The sequence below is a fragment of the Leucopleurus acutus genome (assembly GCF_964270905.1).
Source record: "Leucopleurus acutus genome assembly, chromosome: 1".
Classification (NCBI taxonomy): Eukaryota; Metazoa; Chordata; class Mammalia; order Artiodactyla; family Delphinidae; genus Leucopleurus; species Leucopleurus acutus.
The window spans coordinates 145,022,725-145,036,780 of record NC_139142.1 but is presented as its reverse complement, the minus strand read 5'-3'; the positions used below and the strand labels follow the sequence as shown (position 1 = coordinate 145,036,780).

The 14,056-nt window shown below is 49.1% G+C and overlaps 1 protein-coding gene across 1 annotated transcript in view; it reads left to right on the top strand.

Annotated features, from left to right (window-relative positions):
- Positions 1-874: 874 nt before the first annotated feature.
- TMEM266 (transmembrane protein 266) overlaps positions 875-14,056 on the top strand; it is a gene marked incomplete at both ends in the record, with an annotated part of 86,526 nt that continues 73,344 nt past the window's right edge. The window contains 2 exons of the mRNA XM_082835997.1: positions 875-912; positions 3,383-3,571. Coding sequence (XP_082692123.1) covers positions 875-912; positions 3,383-3,571 — 227 coding nt within the window. The remainder of the gene's footprint in view (positions 913-3,382; positions 3,572-14,056) is intronic.

Genomic DNA, 14,056 nt, shown 5'->3' with positions numbered 1-14,056 from the left:
AGGAGAGGGAAATCTCGGGAGAAAGAAATTTCTGGGAAAACGAGATATTTTTAAAAAATTAATTAATTTATTTTTATTTATTTATTATTTTTGGCTGTGTTGGGTCTTCATAGCTGAGCGTGGCTTTCTCTAGTTGCCGCGAGCGGGGGCTACTCCTCGTAGCAGTACGTGGGCTTCTCGTTGCGGTGGCTTCTCTCGTTGCGGAGCACGGGCTCTAGAGCACGCAGGCTTCGGTAGATGCAGCGCGTGGGCTCAGTAGTTGTGGCTCGTGGGCTCTAGAGTGCAGGCTCAGTAGTTGTGGCTCATGGGCTTCGTTGCTCCGTGGCATGTGGGATCTTCCCGGACCAGGGCTCGAACCCGTGCCCCCTGCATTGGCAGGTGGATTCTTAACCACTGCGCCACCAGGGAAGCCTGGAAACGAGATTTTTGAGACAAACCTGATTTTTGAGATTCCTAAAGCTGAAGTATAAAGTTACCCTGGTTCTTCCTTGTCTATTTAGTAGAAAGAGCTGTGGTCCAACCTGGCTCTCTGCCATCTCTGTGTGACACAGAAAAGTCACTTTATCACTCTGAGCCTGTTTCTTCATCTCTAAAAAAGAGTGAAATTATGCCTATTGCTATCCGCCGTAGGTAATGGTAGGAATCTGTTCACTATTGCTTTGAAGGAAAGTCTATATGGAAGAATGTTCTAAGGGCTTCCATTTTTAGATGAGCTTAGGAGGACTTTGGTTTTGACATCTGAGTGTAATCAATTCCTACTATTCAATTATTTGTTTTCAGTGCACCACATTTGTATGCCTTATAGAACCCACGCTTGGACATGCTGACATCAGGCTTCAAGACAGCTGAGCCCCACTAGACACCCAAAAAACCCATGGCTCTGGTTGCATCTTTCAACATGACCAGTCCGCAGTAAGTAGCATTGGGATCGGCCCTCTGTGGATACTGAGTTGGCACGTCAGGATTGGGGGTACAGCCAATAGCTCCTTCCCCAGCCCTGTAGAGATGGAGGGGCTCCAGGTGGTTTTGTCCTTGAGCCTGACGTTAAAATAATGTGTTAACATCTGCTTTTTCTCAGAGTTACCTTATTCATGTCATCTCATTTTTTAGTTCAAATAGGCAGAGGAATTCTGCAATCCAAAACTGGGATTGTAATCCCATTGCTAATCCAGTGGGATTGCTAATATCAAATTGGCCGAAACAAGTCTCATGACTGAACACAGCATCAGGGGTGGGGAAATATACTCTTCCCTTTGATGGGAAGCTCCAAAGTCACGTGGCAAAGTGAGGGGTGCAGAGCAGAGCCACTGATACGTGTTGTCCACCATACTGTTCTTCATATTCAAGACCAGGGAATAGTCCCAGTACTCAGGCTATAACTGTGAGACTTTCACTCCCCCTAAAGGAGGCCTTGTCTCCTCCCACTGAGATGATCCATGGCCAGAGATGGTGCTGGACCACCATGACCATTGGCAAGAGGGGAACAGAGGGCAGGAAGGCAGGAGTAGCTTATTCCATGCTTCTCAGAGCCACATCCTGTTAGTTTCAGAAACTCACCCCAGCCCTCCATGAATATCTCATTGATCAGAAAGCTCTACGTGTTCAGTTTGGCAGTCCACAGTTTCCAAAAGAACAAATTTGACCCAGCATCTACTTTTTGGGAAACATCTGGAAGAGCCAGGATTCCCCCCATGAACACCCACACTTTTATTTCAGTTGTTGAGAAACACAGAAGCTTCACATCCTGTGACTGTTCTGTCTGAAGATCTTGAGTCATTGTGTAAATGCCACACCATGATGAGTACTATTATCTGTGCTTGACAGGTAGCAAAGAGCTAAGGTTTAAAAAAAGCCTACAAAAGAGAAGTGGGGCATTGGAAATTACGTGGTGAATTCAGGTAGTTTAGGCAGCCAATCTGTGGTGTTCAAGGAAAAATCCCACTTTTTTCTCAATTATCTGGGATGATTCAAGCAAAAGAGAAGTAGGCAGATTCAGTTCCAAACTTTCTGGATAACTGCCACTGTGTATTATTGGTTAGCTTTCAATGGTGGTTGGAAAAATTTAGAATGTAGTACTGTCCAGCCAAGTGTAGGAACTTATCACTCCATAGCCCCTCCCACCTGCTCCATATTTCTCACATCCATGTCAGATCACAGAGAAAGAATAGAGCCTCTATTCCACCTCCTCATGCTTCAGCTGGAGAAACTGAGGCCCCAGAGGAGGTCCACAGAAGTCAGCATTGGAAACGGCACCAGAGCCCCTGAACAGTTTATCACAGGCTGGGCTGCATTACAACTGGCCTCTCAGTGTTCCCTCAAATGTTTAATTTTTACTCCTCTCCACTGTTTGGCCAGAGACACAAGACCCAGCCCCTCAGATTCTACAGATGAAATAGGGTCAAGGATGTGTTGGGGGAACCAAAGATGGAAGCCCAGGAAGTTAAAGGAAAATGATCCAGCCCACCATCTCCTCACAGTGTAGCTGTTGGTATTTGGAAAGAAGAGTTCTTAGTTACTGAACACACTGCAGGATGTCCCCTTTCTTAGTTGTGTCATTAGTGACCTCCTTTGGTAATGTGACAGCCACAAATGCCTCCACCAATTGTCAAATACCCCTGGTGGGTTGGGAGGTAGTCCTGCCTCTGGTTGAGATGCCCTGTAATGCCAATGGAATTGTGGGTTACTTGCAGTGCCCTAGGGGAGCCTGATGGTAACCTAGTAGGAGACCCAAAACCCCTCAGACATTTGTTCAAGTGACCCCCATTTCCTACTGTCAACCTTATAAAGGGAGCTGTAGTAGGACCAGTTTAAGTAGGAAGGGAGTGGCACCCAGAACAGCTGGCCCCTCCTGTCCTCACCGTCCCAAGGCTCACTTGGTCCCTACAGGCCTCCAGGTCAGCTCCCCGAGCACCAGCAGTACATCCAGTTGTGAACAAACACCTCTCTTCTCTATTGTGGTACAGATGGTAGAAACATTCCCAAGGACCTTTACAAAGAAACACGGAAGACAATTTAAAAGAATGTATTACTCCAACATAAAGTCTAGTTATTGAGAAGACTAAAAGTCTAAGTCCTGGCTTTGCTGGTTGGCAGAGTTTCCATCTGGGTCTTTACCTCCCTTTGATGAAGGACTCTGCCCCCCCAAACCTCATATTTTAAGATCTGAGCATGCTTCCACTTTTCCCCAGCTCGTGAGGGAGATGCGGCTGGTAGGGCCTCAGTCCAGTCCCTGGGTTGGCCAGCGGGGAAGAATGGTGACCTCACACTTCCCCTGCCCTCCTCCAGCACAGATTCTGGTGCATTCTCCCTCTTTTCCTTGGGGAATGGAAAAATCATTTTGTTCTTGAGGGATGACTCTGCCCTGTTGCCATCCCCAACTCAGGCCTGCCACAGAAGGAGGAACTTCCGAAGTTGAGATCATCTCCCAACAAGTAGATGAAGAAACCAAGAGCATTGCTCCCGTGCAGCTGGTGAACTTTGCCTATCGGGACTTGCCCCTGGCTGCGGTTGACCTCTCCACGGTGGGCTCGCAGCTCCTGTCAAATCTGGATGAAGATTACCAAAGAGAAGGGTAGGTGTTGGTACCGTTGAGTAGCTAAGACGTCTCTTGCATAACTCCCTGGGTTTCCATGGGTACCTACAGTGAGGCAGCCCAGAGGTGAGAGGTGCTGAATAGTAAGAGACCAGAAGTTCACATCAGGCCACTCCGGCTCTTCTCCTCAGATATTGTTTCCTCAGAAAGAGGCTGTGGGCACAGAAAATACCTGTTGCTGCTAGACAACCTATTAAGTGACATTTGCTTGGAACTTGGGGAATTATAAAATTAAACGCGGTCACACTGCATAATAGCCCATCCAACCCCCAATCTGGACACCTGGGAATCAAGAGACCAACAGGATTTAGTGTGACTCACCCAAGGTCTCAGTGCCTATAAAGAATGGATTTAGAATATACTTTCTTTTTATCACGTCTTCTTTCACCAGGGACGAGATGGGGAAGAAAGCATGTGTGCAGTAACATGCTAAGGGTGGGAGGGAATTTAGCACCATTCAGCCAGGAGCTTTGCAGACCTTAAAAAGGTCTGCTGCTTTTTCCAGTGAGAACAAATAGCATATGCTGGCCCCTGATTCAAAGGAGTGGCCCCTACCTACTCCTACTTAACTGGTCAATCAGATTGGATGCCTTTGTTCAATCTAGATAGGGAAGAAACAGCAGTGACACCCTCCATTCACGTGGGGGAAGCTGAAGGCTGGACAAGGGCAAGAACAGGTCCTGGGGTCACAGGGCAGGTCAGACTTTCCCCAGCCCCACCCTGTTGCTCTTAGATATAGACTTTTAAACATTGGCCAGGAGCTTGGGAGCCAGTTCTGGGCTACTCTCCTTCCTCAGATGCCACCGCTAAATATTTTGGAACATGCTGACAGCTTTGAATATAAAAACGAAGGGTTGCCAGGTTATTTTAGAAGCAAATGAGAAGCCTTAGCTACAATTAAATTTTCAGAGCTTGGATTCCCTGTAAGTGTTTTGGAAGGGCCTCCCCGCCTCCCTAAGATAAATTGCGTAACAATTGTGAAACCATACACCTTTTGCAAAAACTTCACTCCAGTGGCTTTCTCTGAAAATATAATTTTTTCCAAGTACTGTGCTTAGAGTCAGCAAGACATTGGAAACAAGGGTAGGCAAATGGGTTGGAAATAGTTCAGGGTGGCCTGGCGGAGGGTGGCAGCATTCTGAGCATGGGCAGCACCATCCGACCACAGGGCCAGCTTCTCCAGGTCTCCAGGTCCTTGGCTCCGCCAGAGATGTTGGCGGTCAAGCCTTCCTTGAGCACCTGGCTACTGTGCCACTGCCCTCTGGAGGTCAAAATTGGTAGTGCAGCCTGGTATCCTGCCCCAGCCATTCTCATGGACTCATTTCCCGCCCCACCAGCGCCACCTTTAGGCTCTTTTCAAGTTTATAGTCGGAAGGCAAGGAAAGAAGCGGGAAGACCTTGGAGGATCTAGTTCCAGACCCTATCCACACCTGCACCCTGGAGGCATACGCACCACAGGTGGTCCAGGCTTTGGGGGCACCACTCCTTAGCCTGAACTGGAGAAGGCAGAGTCCCTGCTTTGTCATTCCATTTGCTTCTGAATCAGGCCCCTGCAAGGTTTCTTCTGAGCAGGGAGAATACAAATGGGATGCCTGCAAGGCAGAGAGGCTCTTGATTTGGTTTGAGTCTCCAGGTGTGCCCTGGAAAGCTGCTCCTGTTGGGTAAATAGGAAGCAGCCGGGTGAAGAGATTTGCTTCGCTGCTGGAGTTCTCGGCAGCCGGCTCCATTGGCAGCTAGAGGGCTTCCTGGAGGAAGGAAGAGCAGGCACAGGACACAAGCCAGGTGACAAGGAAGCAGAACAAAAGCACACTGTGAAGGGGGGAAAAAGCCTCTCTTCACAAGCTTCTTGGCTTTTGCTGCATTTCCTGGGGTTTTCCCCAAATTTCCAACCTGGCCCTTTCTGAAATGATGCAAAACAACACAATTTACAGTTCTGGTAGGTCTTCGAAAAGCTTTGGTGTAAGTCTTGTCAAATACACCTCTTCCTACTAAGGGAAGTGTTATATATAGGAATGAATCTTTTCTGTAGGAAACGAAGGGACCTCAAGGATCTCAAGGACCCTAGCAAGATAGTGCCCAGCCACCCCACCATGAGTTCAGTGGTATTTCAGTCTTTTAAGTTTCCCAGAATCTGAGAATGTTAGAGCTGGAAAAATCCTTAGAAAGTATATATTCTAAATATTCTAATTGGATAGCAGAGTCCAGAGAGTGGAAGGAACTTGCCCAAGGTCACATAGTGACAGAGACAAAAATAGAGCCCTGGCTCCTGATCCAGGCTGGCACTACTGGGCTTCCATTTGTCACCTGTCCCTTTACAACGTCACAGTTGTGACTATGGTTAGCATGCATTGTACATGATACCACTGTTAGGCTATACTGTCAAAGGCCCTTTACTTTTTGGCATGCAGTCACTGAGATGTGGGTAAACCCCTAGGCACAGGTGGAAGAGTTTCATCTGTCTCAAGCTCCTTGACTTTCCTAACAGTGCTTTGTCCTTCTCGTGGACCTGCCTAGCAGATCTTAAACTGAAGAGCTATCTGTTGTCTACCCTCTTTGCTTCTACACACAGACTGCTGAGGGCTCAGGTAGGAAAGTCAGACAACTGTGCAGATTGGTGCTGTCTTAGTCTGGTGGGGCTGCCATAGCAAAGGACCACAGACTGGGTGGCTTAAACAACAGGTATTTATTTTTTCACAGTTCTGGAAGTGTGAAGTCCAAGATTGAAGTGCCAACAGAGTCAATGGCTGGTGAGAGCTCTCTCTTTGGGCTGCAGACAGCTGCTTTCTCGCTGTGTTCTCACATGGCCATTCCTCATTGTGCATGAGTGGAGAGAAAGAGTGAGCTCTGGTCTCTTCCTCTTCTTATAAGGGCACTAATCGCATCATTAGTCATTAGGGGCCCCACCCTGACCTCATCTAAACCTAATTACCTCCCAGAAGCCCCACCTCCAAATACCATCACGTCAGGGTGGGGTGGGTGCGGTGCTTAGGGCTTCAACATACGAATTGGGGGGTGAGGGGGGAGGACACAGACATTCAGTCTATAAAAGCACCTCCCAGACTCAAGGCCTCCAGTCTCAACTTGCTTCTCAGCTTTGCCTGACAGTTCTCTGTGGTCCTGGTTATCTTTCACTCCTGGTCCCCAGGTGGCCATTTCAGATTGTTTCCATTTCCGCCAAGCCTTCTCTTGCCTCCAGCAGATGACCTCCTCTCCTCCTTCCCTAAGAAAGTAGAAGCAGTCACAAATGAGCTTCACCCCACCCCTCAGTCCCTCACTTCCTCCCTTCTAGGGCCAACCTCACCTCTGAGTTCTGATTCCCCTCCCCTCACACCTTCTCATGAACTGTGCTGCATCAGTTGCATCCTCACACTGACTCGTCACACACTCAGGTCTCTCACATCCCCCCTTGACTCCACGCCCCCATTAGCTGCCACTATCTCTCTCTTCCTCTTTGCAGCCAGACTTCTTAAAAGCCTCATCTGCACTAGCCATGCCCCCTTTGCTCTCTCCCATTCATTCCTCAGCCTGCTGCAGTCCAGCTTTAGCCCCATCCACACCGTGGAAACTGCTCTCCTCAAGGTCATCAACGGCCTCCGTGTTGCTAGGGTCCTTACACTGTCCTCTGTCCAGCATTTGAAAACGTCATCCACTCCCCGCCCTTGAAACACAGTCTTGTGTGTCCTCTGCTCTATCACACTTTCTGGATTTTCTTCCTACCCCTCTGGCTGTCCATTCTAGGCCTTTTAAAACTTGTTCTTTCTCTGCTTTGTCCTTAGATGTTGGGGTTCTTCGTTTTCTGTCTTTGGCCAGTTTAGCTCTACTAATTCTACCCACTGGGTAATTGCATCCACCCACATAACCAAAATTCACATTCTTCAGCTTGTAACTTTCAAAGCTGAGTCTCTAGCACAGCTGCTCTCTCTTTCTCTCCCTCTCCCTCTCTCTCTCTCTCTCTCTCTCTCTCTCAAACTGCTGGCTCACATCCAACTACTTCCTGGACATCTCCACAGGATCCCAGACACACCTAGAATCCTAACAAGTGTCTGTGGAATTATCTGTTCTTCTACCTCTGAGTTGGCTGCATATTTGAGCAAATATTGAGCAAATGTTCTTGCCTCCCCCCAAGTCATTGCTAAAAATAGCCTTTTTGGTGACAGCACTTAAATCCAGCCTGAGGAACCATTATCTGCCCAACCAGAACTTCTGGCCATCTCAAACCCAACAAGGCCCCAAACTGAACTGTCTTTTCCTAAAACATATTCGGTCTGGCCCCAGTCAGTGGATCTAGACTTACCTGGCTGACCTCCCCAACCCATTACCAGAGGGAGTCACATGTGCATGTTGGCTCATTTCCAATGACCCTCAGCCTCCTTCCTGCCACAACAGGAGCCACTGGCTTCCAAGACACCAAAGATCCATGAAGCCAGTCGGCCAGGCATAGTCACCACTGGAACTTGCATCCTTCTTCCTCCCCTGCTCTGGCTCCCTCTTGTCCATGTTCCCTGCCCATGAAGCCGCTGACACTGACAGTGTCCACTGTGGGAACACTAGTGCCCAGTTCAGGGCCTTTCAGAAACCACAAGGCCACAGGATGCCCATGCAAGGTGGGCAAGAAAAGCCTCCCCTCCCCCCAGACTCTGTACCAAGCTATCAGTGAGCCCAGAAGTGTCTCTGCTTATGGCCACTGCTCTGGTCCTATTTGCTTCTGGCCTTCACTTCTCTACACCCAGGTCTCCGGTTCAATCCAAGGGGCTGCACTGGCACATCATGCCAGCTACACCATCATCATCATCATCATCATCATCATCATCCTTTCCCTCCTTGCATCTTCCCCCCAGCCATGCTCCTCCTCCTTCAATAGTGGTAAAACACAGATTTCCATGAATGTCTGCAGATGTGAACAGACAGAGGAGGGGGAAGGGGAACAGAGGAGGTTCTTGAGCACTTCTGAGCCCCAGCTGAGCCAGCCACAACGACCCACTACATCGGTACCCTGAGAGACCAGCTTAATTCCTTCTCCTTCGTCCTCATGTTCTGTCATCTCCAAGTCCTGTACCTTTCTACTGCCCTAATATCTCTTCACTGCATCATCCTTCTCACAAAGGATTGGTAACCCTATCAGCCAGGTGCTTTGGACTGCATACCACAGGAAGCCTATCTCAGACTCAAACAATGAGGGTTTTCATCAGCCCATGGCCCATGGAGCCCAGAGCTAGGGCAGCTTTGAGGTTGGTCCAGACCCTCAACAGTAGCAACAAGGACCAGATTCCTTCTATCTGTCCACTCTGCTGTCAACAGTGTTAGCTTCATCCTGATGCTGTAAGGTTCCCCTTATTTTTTGAGAGGGCTGCCCTTGGTAATCTGGCCACATCCTTCATACATGTCTGGCAACAGAGAATGGCTACCCATCATTCTCTTTTAAGAGCAGCAAAGAACTTTCCCAGAATCCTCTAGTTGCTCTCTCCTCATGTCCCATTGGCTAGAATTGGGTCACATGGTAAGGGGTATGGGAATCCACAGCCCAGTCAGGGCCACCCTTGAACTGTGTCATTTCCCAAAACACACTGCTGTTACCCCGTGGGTCAAGGGTGGGATGGATATTGGAGAATTGCCCACAATACACCACAGTCTCTAAGAAAGCCAAGCCTCCAGAATTGATCCAGAATTAGATCCAGAATTAGAGCTTCCCTTTTTCCTTTCTAGTCAGTGTTCGACTTGGAAAAGATCTAGAAGCATGTCTGCCTTCTCAGACTGTTTCTTCAGTAACTTGGTTGGCTCGATTATTTCGCTCAGATACAGTTTGAATTGTGTCCACTATCCCAGGGGACAATGCTTTGTGTTTCCATGTAACCAGAGCCCCTTCTGCCTGGTTGCCTTTGGACATCACCCCATTCAACAGTGGGAAAGTGAGACACAGAACTGCTTCTCAGTGAACCAACTGTCCACCTTTGGAAGAGGGACACTGGCTTTGCAGGAGGCTGACTCATGGCACAAACTGGGAGTTCTACTCTTTCTCAACCAGCTACACTACATTGAAGGCCTGGTTGGTTTGCAGGGTCTGGGCTAGACAAGAGGCCACAGCAGACAGAAAATTCGGAGAAGCGCAGAACCTCCACCCTTGGGAAGCTCACAGCCGATAGGAAAAATGATGGTGACAGTATATGTGTGAGGAAGGCGGCGAAGGCAAGGGTCATCACCCCCTTTTATAGAGGAGATTCTGTGGGCCACATCGAGAGATAGTGCTACCCATCTTTTTAGTGGAAAGAGGGTGCAGAGAGGGTCATGGAAGAGTAGGTAGGATAGTCTTTGTCAAAATATAAAAACAAAGTAAGAAATGAAAGATATTCAGCCTTTTGTAATTATTTACATTTTAGGGTTCTAAGAGGTCTGACCTGGTTGGTCAGGGCCAGACCCCCAGATGGGAGAAGCTTGGAGGAAGGCTGCATAGACAGAAAGGGACGTTATTGCTTGGAGATGATGCCAATGGCACATTTCTGCTGGAACTTAACAATCAGAGAAAGAAAACCTAATGGTTTTGAGATGTCAGGCTAGGAAAAGATGACAGGGTCCAATATAGCAACATCTTTAAATAAGGACTGAAATAATTTTAGATATGCCAGCAAACAAAGGCTGGAGGCAAAGAGGGAGGAGGGGAGGTACCCCCTGAGCCATAACCCCCAATTCCCTTCTCTTTTCCCATACTGTCCAGCCCAAGGACCACCCCCTCCGGAAAGTCTTCTGTCTCCCACCCCACCCAGGCCAGAGCCTCACCTTGGTGTACCCATAGCCCTTGACCTTCTTCTATCTCAGCACTTATGACACTGAGCTCTACTCTGGTACTGGACCAAGTGCTCCCTCAGGGCAGAGATCAGATCCTTTGAGCCTGGAACGTGAGGGGTGTTGATTAAATGAAGGAATGACTTGAGCGAGTGAGTGGATGAGTGAGGCTGGGTTAAGATAAGGATTAGAAGAGAAGAGGAAGGCCACTTCCATTGGGGGAGAGTTGGGGGCTGGCTCTAGACCTGTGTGGCATCCAGGAAGAACCACAGGAAGGGACCAGGCTTCTCACTCCCCACAACTCAAGGCCATGGTCTGTGGCTGGCCCACCTTTGAGCATCCCTGCTAATTCCACACCCCCTCCACAAAGTCATCCTAAAAGAAAGAAATCAGATTTGCCTCAGAACATGCCCACTTCACTTAGTACAACCTTAGCATCCTTTTAGAAGAAGGGAAGGGTTTTGGGGGTTTAGGGTTAAAAGGCATTTCCATCCCTGCCATGACCTTGCAAGTGCAAAGTCCAAAAGTTCTGCATCACGTGGCTTGTGAAGTCTTTGATTCATTTTTCCCTCAAGGAAGAAAAAAAGTTAAAAAGAGCTTCCTTATTCCATGTGCTTGATGCCAAGCAGATTTGTCTCTAATAAAACTCTGCCTCTTCCTCTGGCACACCAGCTGTCCCTGGACCCGAGCTGACCCTGTGACCCACGACTCCTTATATTTTTTGTAGGCTTAGGCTTCCATGAGGGTTCTTGATGTCCCAACCAGGAAATAAAGGTTTGATTCAGATCAAAAAGTATTTTCTGGTAAGCACAGGTGAGCCTATTTCCTGTAGTCCAAGAACTGCAAAGATTTTATATTGATTAAGAAGGCAGTAAGTTCACAGATAACATTATTTCTCAGCGAAATAAACCTCTTGTCCCCACCTACTCACAGGGCAGGGTGTACAGCCTCTGGAGAGCACTAGGTGGCGGCAGAGCACCTCTGACCACCTTCGCGTGGGTGCGTGAGCGCTGCATGGAATGGGGTGGGGGACTTGAAGCCAAGGCCAGGTCGCCCAAGGAAAGTGAGCTGACTTTATGGGATTTGGGGGTCTCCAGTCATCTGCGGAGGCCCTTGAGATCTGAACTTTAGCCAAAGAGAAGAAGAGGGAGCTGGCCATCACGGGATTTGCCAAGCCACATCTCAGAACCAGAGAGAGCTGGACAGAGAAGTGGGCGTGGGGTGTGCCTGAAAGCCGTAGCCCACTGGTTCCCACCAGGGTAGGAAGCTGACCTCATTCGGGCAGCCCTGCCCACAAAGCATAGCGTGAAGGAGACTCTCAGGCTTCTGGCCACTTCCCAGAATTGAGGACTCGAGGTGGGAGAGGGTCTTGTGGCCCCTTGGTCCAGCAGGGCCCCACTCCCTCCCCTGAGTAGGCTTGAACCCCATGGAAGCCCTTCAGAGATGTGTGGGCAATGCCCTGGGTTCCCCCAAGTAGGGGCAGCCAGTCGATGGTGCGTATTAGCCATTGTGTTCCCAGAGGGGGGTTGGTGGCTCGCCAAGCGGGGTGACAGCTCCTGGGCTGGGCTCTTGCCACCACACCCTGCTGTCTTTCCCAGCGCTTGCATTTCCCAGGGTGCAAGAAATCTGAGATTCTGCAACAGGAACATGTCAGACTCCCGTGACCCCAGCTGCACACAGCCCTCCTCCCTCCCTCCGCCCCAAGGCAGTGGGGGCTAACCTTTAGCTCTGATTGCAGAACGGAAGCTGCTCGTATGGGAACTTCAGTTTCTTCAGTTCCCCCAAGGGCTGGGAGAGTCACCTCTGACCTCCAACCTGAGAGTCCTCATGACTGCAGTGTGTTGTGTGCTCTCATTTCTGGGTGTTTTGTGCTGCTGTGGCTTGCCTCTTGGAATTGGGTACAGGAACAAAGGGGATGCTTGACAGTGCTTTTCCTGCTCTTCTGGTTCTCCCTGCGAGAGTGAGAAAGAAGTACAAGGGTGTCCCTGTGAGTGTTGGGTTGATGGTTCTCATGGGCGGGTATTTGTCTCTCTGAAGAAGTTCTGCACATGTGAGCTCATTTCCCTCTTCTGCCTTTTCCTCTCCCTTTATGTGTTTAGCTTTTCAGGGTAGTCTGGGGCAAAGAGCTCATTGCATAGTCTGAATTCACTTATAAGGCTGCAGGCTCCATGCGGATGAAGGCCCTGAGCACTCTCCTGTGCTTAGCGCCCAGTACAGTGCCTGGCACTTAGTGGGCATGTAATGACTATGTGCAGAATGGAATGGATGTTGAAACTGCCCATATTTAGATGATTAATCCCTTTTCTAATGCTCACAGGCCTAAATCATCATAGTACATATGAATGGTCGCCGTGCCGTAAGCGTTACGTTATGGGCTTTACATATGTTATTTTTAATATTTTAGAACGACAATCCTGCAGTAAGATAGTACTTCTTCCCATTTGGGAGCTTAGGAAACTGGGGATCAAAGATCGCACTCAGAGTTCAGGCAGTGGTGGGGCTACGGTTACCACCAAAACCTAGACAGTTGGAAGAATCTGGCTTTCCCCATTGTTTGTCAACAGAGAGAAAAATAGAAGGAATTGTCTTTTAAAACTACTAGATGAGTTAACATTTGTAAAGTGCTCGGAATAGCATACATACATAGAAAGTACCTTATAAGTGTTTGCTAAATCAATAAAAATAAAACCCAGGTCAGTGCCAGAAGTTGGATTTAAGTCAGCTTCGTGGCTTTCTCTGACAGTATGTTAATCCTCGGGAATAAATAGAGTAAAGAAAAACCAAGTGGGGCCATAGGATGTTCTGCTGACAAAACACCACCAAGTCTGTGGCTCCAGGCGGCAGGTGTTTAGCGTCACAGAATTGGAGCATCTCAGGGCCTGGACGGGTCTCAGCTGCCCAGTGCCGGGGTTTGAACTCGGATCCCAGGTGTCCTTAGAAGACCTATCAGTGAGAATCAAGGGGTCCGTGCACCCCTTGGAATGTTATGCACAGTGTTGTGGTTTTGTGCACTGTTCAGGTATGGGGCCACGGTTTTCACGCCCTGGAGAGCTCTGCAACACACAAGGGTTCTGAGGCTCTGATCTAGTAGTGCCTCCCAAGGTCATAGTTGAGGCAGGTTGAGGCAGGTTGGGGACCCCAGACTTCATTAAGGCAGGTTGGGGACCCCAGACTTCACCCCAGACTTCATTAAGGCTTCAACTACACACCCTTTCTTTGGGGACTTAATGGATGGAAATCTCCACTGAGTAGGACTGGCAGGCCATCTGGTCTGGCCACCTACTGGGAAATAAGCTCTTCTGTGATCTTCCGCCTCCTCCAGGGACATCATGACTGTCCCCTGCCTGTGGACTTTGCAGGCAACTTGGGGGTCTCCACAATCCCCATACCTCGCCACCGCCCCTTCCCCCCATCGTGCATCCTCCCAGCCATGCCAGCCTGGCAGCCACACTGTGGATTGCCAGGGTGGGAGAAGCCAGACCCCCCCAGGAGCAAACACAGCCCCTGCCATCCTGGCACTGCACAGAGCAATTCTGCCCTACCTTTCAGAAAGGGGCTGTTTCAGTGCCAGGCTTGGGAATGCTGCCTGATGGAGCAGTGACCTGGAGCCGCTTCCTTCTGGGCCACTCTCGTGGCTTGACCTCATATAAAGGATTCATCAGAAACTTGCCAGAGTTCATTTTAATA